General features: G+C 39.5%; 1 protein-coding gene across 1 annotated transcript in view; it reads right to left on the bottom strand.

Moving 5' to 3' along the window:
• Nucleotides 1–881: 881 nt before the first annotated feature.
• Nucleotides 882–9,185, bottom strand: part of LOC117404116 (DNA mismatch repair protein Msh3-like) — a 75,015-nt gene continuing 66,711 nt past the window's right edge. The window contains exons 23-24 of the mRNA XM_058986625.1: nucleotides 3,863–4,037; nucleotides 882–1,167 (exon numbers count right to left, since the gene is read on the bottom strand). Of these exons, the coding sequence (XP_058842608.1) occupies nucleotides 1,086–1,167; nucleotides 3,863–4,037 (257 nt within the window). The 3' untranslated portion in view covers nucleotides 882–1,085. The remainder of the gene's footprint in view (nucleotides 1,168–3,862; nucleotides 4,038–9,185) is intronic.

Below are 9,185 nucleotides of genomic sequence, written 5' to 3'. Positions count from 1 at the left end.
GAAGTAGTAATAATTTTGTTGACAACAAAAAAACAAAAAAAAACACTACAAGCAATTTGTTGTTTTAGAAGGAGAGGAGCCAGTTTTTGGATAGTTTTGAGATTCATAAGAGAGGACATAATGTATAATGTATTTTAGATTGTGGAGTAAACACATCCATTAAATAGCAGTGGTTGCTTAGTGATTTATAACAAACTAAATGTACACTGATCAAACGAATCTCCTGTAAAAAAAAAACACACACACAACACTACATAACATGTCTAAATACATGAACAAATGAATGAGAAATGTTTTCCAAATATAGTTATTTTATTAATATAGATTTTACCAAAGAGAAAATTCTGGTTTCAGGAAAACAATGATTTAGTTTGGGCTCTGTCTGGGCAGGTTCAAAAGATGGTGTTAACATGCAGCTTGAATGGGCTACCTTTACACCAAAATGTTTGTTTATAACACATTAAGAGAATGCGTCCAAATTCACATAACTAACGGACATATTATATCATTATTATAACTGCCAATACAATATGTGTGAATGTTCTACTTATATTGGAATACAATACAGTATGAACCAACAGCTTTGAAGGGAATAGAGGAAACCCCATGGAGAACTGTAGTCATTCCACTAATGAAGATGGTTGAATAACCCACAGACCCCATTCATGAGGCACATCAACACAGTTCAGGATGCATTTTGTTTTTGTAACAAGTACAATACATTGAAAATGTTTAAACACCTGAATCTGCATGCAGGGTACAAATGGGAACTGTGCGATTTGCTCAGTCATATCATTGCATTTGAACCAATGCAACGTACATTCAAAAATGAAATCCACACTCAGTAGCAGTAAATACAAAACAGGTTATTCGACACGAGCTCAGTTTCAACATGTGGTGTTTAATGTGCTACATTCACAATTATTACCTTCATTCAATGGCAAGTCTTATGTATTTGAGGGCATTGTTTTAGCATGTTACTGCACAAGCCAACTTACACTGTAGATTCAAACCTTTGCAAGTCAGACATGAGATTATGATTTTTATACAAACACAATTCCACCAAATCCCTGGAAGGAAATGATCTATGTATTAAAATGTACCCAGTCCTTTAACACATTGCTGTCAGATATATTCCAGGCTTCACAGAATGATTTCTTGTATCTCCTAGAAAAGAGATAAAAAAAGACAGACAGACAGACAGACAGTCAGGTTTGTTTGTTTGATTTAACTGAAGTATGAATATCTAACAAAATAGCGAAGATGTAAGCTCACGAATGAACACCCAGCATTCCTGCTATAGCTGCCTCCTGTGTACTGTACACTGTATATGGTTCATTTATTTTTTAAAACACAGTCATGATTGTTCTGATGTTTATTTTCACTTGTCAGGATTTTAACCACAGTAATTCTACCACCCCACTCGATTTAGTGGCGCACTTGCATTTCCATGGAAAGAGAGCCCGTCAGCCGTCGAAATAAAGAAAATAAACTGTAAAAAAAGAGAGATCTTATTCACACAAAATAGCACAGCAACAGACCATCAAGATGGGAAAATGAAGGTGTTCCCTCAAAAAAACAATGCAAGTGGCAGATCGTGAACTTGACAGCCTTCAAAATACATACTGTACATCTTTGAACTCCGAATCATCACAAGCATGATTTTTAACAGAGGAAAAATAAAATCTAAACATGCAATACACGTGCCAACTTAAAATGTAGGCGCTTGTATGATGTCTTCAGAACTCAATTCTAAAACTAAAAATCTTGCTATTAACAGTGCTGGGGGAAGTTACTTCCATTAGAACAAACAAAATTGTTAAACTAGTTAAAAAAATAATTCAAAAGTAATAAAGTTACTGTAACTAGTTATAATGTTGCTCAAGTTACACAGTTACTAATAGTAGCTTCTCAGTTAGAGTTTACATGCAACAGATTTTTCCGGTTTGGTCAGGCTGCAGCTGGAAATATTCTTTGAAGATCCAGCTATGGCTCTCATTGTTCCCTCCTCTAGCCAGATGATATAAAGTGTGCTCATGTGCCATGCAAGAGTTGTACTGCTGAGGCACTTTCTGGGTTCCATGTACTTTTTGTTTATTCACATACAGTGCAATGTGTTATCACATTTAGTTACCTGTCTGAAAAAGTAACTGTTAGTTACATAATGCGTCACTCCCCAGCACTGGCTTTAAATGATTTAGGGATAAAAAACTAGAGTCTGTTTTTTGCACAAGTGGGAAGCAGATAGGTAGTTATGCATTGCAGAATTGTTCATACAATACTTTATAAACCAATATGAACAAAAAATGTATAATCTACTGAGATCGGCTTATACAACTATACAAGCATTTAATAAAAAGACAAACAGTCTCGTGTCAGAAATTGTATGGTCATACTGGCTCCCAAGGGACTGAAAATGATTTGATCTTGTGCTCCTCGGACAAATCACACACAAGAGCCAGGAGGATAACTGCTTCCTCCAAAATTCTCTCTGGAAACCTTGGTGTCTCTGTTATGTTATTAATTATCTTGAATAAAAATTGACTTGGTACACCCTAGAGGTTGCAAGAACTGCATCCTTTCAGAAATGTTCACCTAATATAAACAAATGCCTGGTGAACTCATCTCAGCAGCGGATTTTGTTAAAAGAATACATTAATAAAATGAATGATAGGTATACTCAGTCCAGACTTGGACTTTTACTGAACAATGCGAGAGGCAATGTCAAATGATTCTGATAATCTGGTTTTCATAATAGAAGGAGAGAGTGTAATCATGTAGATGTATCACAACTCCCAATAAATCATATCAATAAATAAGTGAGCACATGAATTGGAAACTCCGAATGCGGCCTGCACTTTTTTTGGCATGTCATGTTGTTTTCCGTCCTAAACCCTGCATTGGAATCTTTTTTCCTGTGCTGGACTGTTGTTGCTAAATAAATAAAAACTGAAAACAAAAGGACAGCTTAAATATTCCGTTTGGTGTAACTCATGCCTTGGAGTAGACACACGGCTGACACGCACAGTACAAGAGGTCCATACAGCAGGTATTGACATCCTCTGTTATTTCAATATTATTTCTAGCAGCAGCGTGCAACAGATGCAGGAGTAGTTCATCAAGGTCCTTGGTCAACCTCCAGCTCTGAATCAGTTTATGTTGGTAGACACAGCTGTCGACCCTTATTGTTGACCACAGTATTTTTGCATTTTTGCATGGTATTTTTGAAGTTTAACCATGCTTTTCCTATGGTTATACTATGCATTTCCCATAGTCCTCCCTGGTTTGCTATGTTTTTTTAATATGCTTTACCATACCTCGCTGGCTCTTACCACTCAGCAATGGCAAAATACAATCCCTCCCCACCTCAAGACACCCTCAAGGAAAAATCTTGTAGCTGTGCAGAGTCATCCAGTAGTTAAAATGAAGCTACAGTAAAGGGAGCAATATAAAACCGTAACAGAGATGCACAGACTGAGCCACACATCATAATCTCCCTGTTTTATTACTTACATTTAGCGGACTCAATTTCAGGAGGTCAATAAAATGAAATCATAAATTAAACACAGCTGCTGCTGACAATGGATCTGGATTAAGAACACAGCACTTCAAGGCAATGCAGCAATTCAAGATGAACAGACATGTTGTTGCCTTGCTTTTATTCCTGTTAAAAACAAAAGAAAGCAGGAGCCTAGGGGACTGCAGTGCCTGCGAGCAAGTTATTCATGTGTGCATCAGTAACCCAGTAAAACCAGCAGCACAGCTTCAAACTTTCAGTAACCCAGTAAAACCAGCAGCACAGCTTCAGACTTTCAGTAACCCAGTAAAACCAGCAGCACAGCTTCAGACTTTTTTACTGTACCTCTTTGCGTTTACTAAGCCCTCCAGCTCTTTTGATTTGCGAGCAGCTTTCCTGAGGATTTCTTCGGGGATCTCGGCCAGTTTAGCCACATTGAGGCCGTAGCTCCTGCCGGCCGCTCCCTGTGTCAGCTGGTAGAGGAAAGTGATGAACTCAGGCTGCAGTTCACTCCCAGGACCTGCAGGATTACAAGGGCAGAGGAGTCGCTCAATCTCATCATCTACAGCAAGATCAGCCTAGCCGCAGATTAACATCTGGAATATTACTGACATCGAATGGAAGATCTAGAACTGAAGGCAGCAAGGGCAAGCATGAGCCAGATTTCTAATATTATGACATCACAATCAAATAGCTCTGAAGTGGTCCCATGTGTATGCTGTAGAACAGGAAAGGTCTGCAGCAGCATACTTATGCAGATATCCCATATTTAACATATATAAGGCAACAAGTGTTTGCTTATATAAATTATACATCTACTTAATATAAACTTTATGTAGATATTATGCTAATTTTGTGGCATGTACACTTTGCAGATTTTTTATAAAACACTGAATTGCTCGCAAATCCTGTTTTACAGTATGGTTCTATTGAAATGCCAGATACTTAGCTCATTATTTGAAATAGGGATTATTATTTCAGAGGCTGACTGTGAGACAAGTGGTTAGCTGGCTGGTGGAGAGGGAGAACAAATACAGTTGAGACTGATAAAAAGGACCCTAACTGTGTTTAGCAGAAAGCGATGACAGGAATTCGGTCAGAAAAGATTAATTAAATTTAAGCAGACGGTATAGGACTACAATAATTTAACACTAGTGTCAACGATTCAAATGAAGAATAATATTCATTATTTTCTTGTTTAATGTTGTGATTTGTGTGACAAATAGTGGCAAGTCCACACAGGTGAAGCATGATGCACTGAAGCCAGGCCAACATGGATGGGCTTCCTCACTTATTTTCCAAAAAACAGAGAATGCAATTTGAAATTCAAAGTGGTGTATGTATTCTGATAAAACAATACAGTGTATGAATAATGAACTGCGGATACAGAAGCACCTGGCATAACACTGTCGATTAGAAAAGGCTTTGTTCCCACCTGCAGTACGGCACACATCTGTATTCAAGTAAGAGTCTGTGCTTAACAGTAGAAATGATCTGCAACAATCCTCTGAGCTACAGTATGCCATCTTGTCCTGTTTCACACTCAGTGAGAATGCTTCATTAACTAGCATTATCCTTGTACAGACATGAATGTATTGCCATGCAGGGGGAGGGGAGGTCAATCATGAGAACAGTGTGCTCTTTGAGATTGGCTTCTGGAAAGGGTTTGGGCTGTTTTAGGATGTCTGTGAGTTTTTGTTTTTGCTATTCAAGAATCATTCTGATAGGCTGTCGGTTCATCTAAATCACAGAGCTCATTGTGTTGTTTCTTCTTTCTAAACAGTTACATTTGCATTACATGCTTCCCATTACGATGAGACAACACCACCATACCAGTCTACGGAACAGTTTATATTCATAACATACCCCCTGCAGTTAGCAGGTAATGCAAATTACCAGATGTGGCAGGGACAATAAAAACAATGGCATCAACTGTAGCTAAGAACAATGTTGCATGTGAATCACTTAAGAATTCAGAGGTTACACTCCTCTTAATTAGAGTTAAAGAGTGAACGTGGCTTTCAGACAGCTATATTTGCAAATGCTTGCAGAGCAACAAAAAAAGGAAATATCGTGCGGGCAGAATATACAGACAGCATACAACATTCCTTGGCTTGTCTACTGAAGAAGATCTTTGTCAGTGTACACTTTGATTAAACATAATAACATTTTGGTTTATTTCCAACTCTACATCATATATGCAAAGCAGTAGTATGTGCAGAAAAATAAATTAAAAGCAAATGCAGCACACAAAAAAAAAAAATATTAAATGCCTGTATACATAGGCACGTAACCCGCAGGGTAGAGGGGGCAGTACCACTCGCTCTTTGGGGGGGGGAACGACACAACAATGTATTTTGCTCGTCCTTTTTTTGCTCTGTGTATATGCACTATTATTCTATGTTTTGTTATGGTTTGGCATTTAAACGGTTTAAAATTAAATAAAAAATGGTAAGGCATTCAGATGACTTCAGAAGGCCGACATTGATAAAAAAAATATGAAAAAAAGAAAGAAAAAAAACGATACACGCACCCTACACAAACATTGGTTTGACTCGTGGTCCGTGCTGTAATATCTATATCTAACATTATCATAGCTGTGAATGCAACAGAACCCACAGTTTGTGGAGATTGCAAAAAATAAATACATACATACATAAAAAATAAATAAATAGGTTAGATGGTTGTTAGCTTGGTTTGTTTTTTATTATCTATCAATTAAATTCTATTCATTGAAAAAAGGAAAGCAGGAACCAGCCCATTGTTATTGTTTTTATATTTGTTTTGAATAGGGGTTAGTTACCAGGGCAATGTTCCTGCGTGGGGGTGGGGGTAGGGGTAGAGGCAGGCGTGAACGCGTTTACATTCAACACTAACCCTAAATAAAATGTTGTTCCTGTTATAAAATAGTAGTATAATCAGAAGCAGCTATTTAAAAAATAACATAAGACAGTTTTCACTTTACTCAAGTAGGCTACAATATTTGTTTTCATTAAAAACTTGTTGTTTATTGAAATGAATGCTCGGCTTTCATAGACCAACTGTGTAGGAATGTGCTTGTATTGTTCAAGACATTTTTCAAATCAAGTAAGCGTATTTCATTTGTGTATAAAAAACGACAATAGAGTCGCAGTCCTTCTTTCGCAGCCAGTGTCATCTTTATGGCACGTAAATGGTAAAGTAATTAAATGTCCCTGGCAGTGGACTGTCTCCGTTTTGCACACGCAAGAACTTGCAGAATGGATAAAACTGTGTTGAGAATTGTAAGAAAACGCATTTGAGAGCAAAACATTTAATGACATTTTTAACTTTCATAGCTGAAGAGATGCCGGGGCTATGCCTCCTCAAGCACAAATAATGAGTCTTCATTTTGCAAAAAGTTGCGGTGGTTATATACCTGGAGAGACTTGTGGTTGATTTCCTGTGTTAAGTCATGTTAATTTATTAATTTCCGCAATGCTGCAATAATTGCAGTTTCTCCACAACTCTTTCACTCACTTGCGATTTTACGCAAAGCATTCGCAATGCAAGCAGAGTTGCGAGAAAGATGAGAACATTTGCAAGATCTGTGAATATTTGCCCCATAGTTCCGTGCATTTTCAAACCATTACCATCCAGATGCAATCCTAAAAGTAACTGTAGCTAAGAACACAGTTCCATACATTTTCTTCACCACCCACAGCCATTCAATATTTAGGTCTCAAATGGGAAGTTGAAAGAAACGTTTTCCTTTTAAAACAGGGTATATGGTACATATACTAGGTTAAAGAAGTCTGTTTAAAAGCCATGTTTTTAGACTGTCCTGCACTTCCTGAGTCATTACAGATAGAGGGTGAAATTGCCCTCACCCCTTATCTACAATTACTTTAATCCTGAAATCCTGTGGATGGATTCCTCGCTACTGCAGGCTGGATAATCCTGAAGTCCTGTGGATAGATTCCTCGCTGCTGCAGGCTGGATAATCCTGAAGTACTGTGGATGGATTCCTCGCTGCTGCAGGCTGGATAATCCTGAAGTACTGTGGATGGATTCCTCGCTGCTGCAGGCTGGATAATCCTGAAGTACTGTGGATGGATTCCTCGCTGCTGCAGGCTGGATAATCCTGAAGTACTGTGGATGGATTCCTTGCTGCTGCAGGCTGGATAATCCTGAAGTACTGTGGATGGATTCCTTGCTGCTGCAGGCTGGATAATCCTGAAGTACTGTGGATGGATTCCTCGCTGCTGCAGGCTGGATAATCCTAAAGTACTGTGGATAGATTCCTCGCTGCTGCAGGCTGGATAATCCTGAAGTACTGTGGATAGATTCCTCGCTGCTGCAGGCTGGATAATCCTGAAGTACTGTGGATGGATTCCTCGCTACTGCAGGCTGGATAATCCTAAAGTACTGTGGATGGATTCCTCGCTGCTGCAGGCTGGATAATCCTGAAGTACTGTGGATGGATTCCTCTCTACTGCAGGCTGGATAATCCTGAAGTACTGTGGATGGATTCCTCGCTGCTGCAGGCTGGATAATCCTGAAGTACTGTGGATGGATTCCTCGCTGCTGCAGGCTGGATAATCCTGAAGTACTGTGGATGGATTCCTCGCTATTGCAGGCTGGATAATCCTGAAGTACTGTGGATGGATTCCTCGCTGCTGCAGGCTGGATAATCCTGAAGTACTGTGGATGGATTCCTCGCTGCTGCAGGCTGGATAATCCTGAAGTACTGTGGATGGATTCCTCTCTACTGCAGGCTGGATAATCCTGAAGTACTGTGGATGGATTCCTCGCTGCTGCAGGCTGGATAATCCTGAAGTACTGTGGATGGATTCCTCGCTGCTGCAGGCTGGATAATCCTGAAGTACTGTGGATGGATTCCTCGCTGCTGCAGGCTGGATAATCCTGAAGTACTGTGGATGGATTCCTCGCTGCTGCAGGCTGGATAATCCTGAAGTACTGTGGATGGATTCCTCGCTGCTGCAGGCTGGATAATCCTGAAGTACTGTGGATGGATTCCTCTCTACTGCAGGCTGGATAATCCTGAAGTACTGTGGATGGATTCCTCGCTGCTGCAGGCTGGATAATCCTGAAGTACTGTGGATGGATTCCTCGCTGCTGCAGGCTGGATAATCCTAAAGTACTGTGGATGGATTCCTCTCTACTGCAGGCTGGATAATCCTGAAGTACTGTGGATGGATTCCTCTCTACTGCAGGCTGGATAATCCTGAAGTACTGTGGATGGATTCCTCGCTGCTGCAGGCTGGATAATCCTGAAGTACTGTGGATGGATTCCTCTCTACTGCAGGCTGGATAATCCTGAAGTACTGTGGATGGATTCCTCTCTACTGCAGGCTGGATAATCCTGACCACCCCTCAGTGGGAGGTCTTTTATTGGGTGTTTTTGGACCCCGAGTTGAATTGCTGGTGGTGTGGTCCAATATCTGCAGGGGACCAAATAGACTCTTTCACCTCTACATTACTGGCATTACCATTCATTCAAAGACCTCTTATTATCCAAGGCTTTTGAACTCTAAATATACCTATTGTCTGACAACTTGCCTACTGTCTGATTCTTGATTTGGGATATGTTTTTATGATCATTTTCTTAATTGTTTATTTTTTTTAGTCCCTTAAAGCACTCTTTTGTATCATTGGTTTACATTAAATGCGTGCAATAATTCAAAGT

This window comes from Acipenser ruthenus, chromosome 2, assembly GCF_902713425.1.
Source record: "Acipenser ruthenus chromosome 2, fAciRut3.2 maternal haplotype, whole genome shotgun sequence".
Lineage (NCBI taxonomy): Eukaryota > Metazoa > Chordata > Actinopteri > Acipenseriformes > Acipenseridae > Acipenser > Acipenser ruthenus.
The sequence above is the reverse complement of the archived record's forward strand: the minus strand, read 5'-3'. Positions and strand labels throughout refer to the sequence as shown.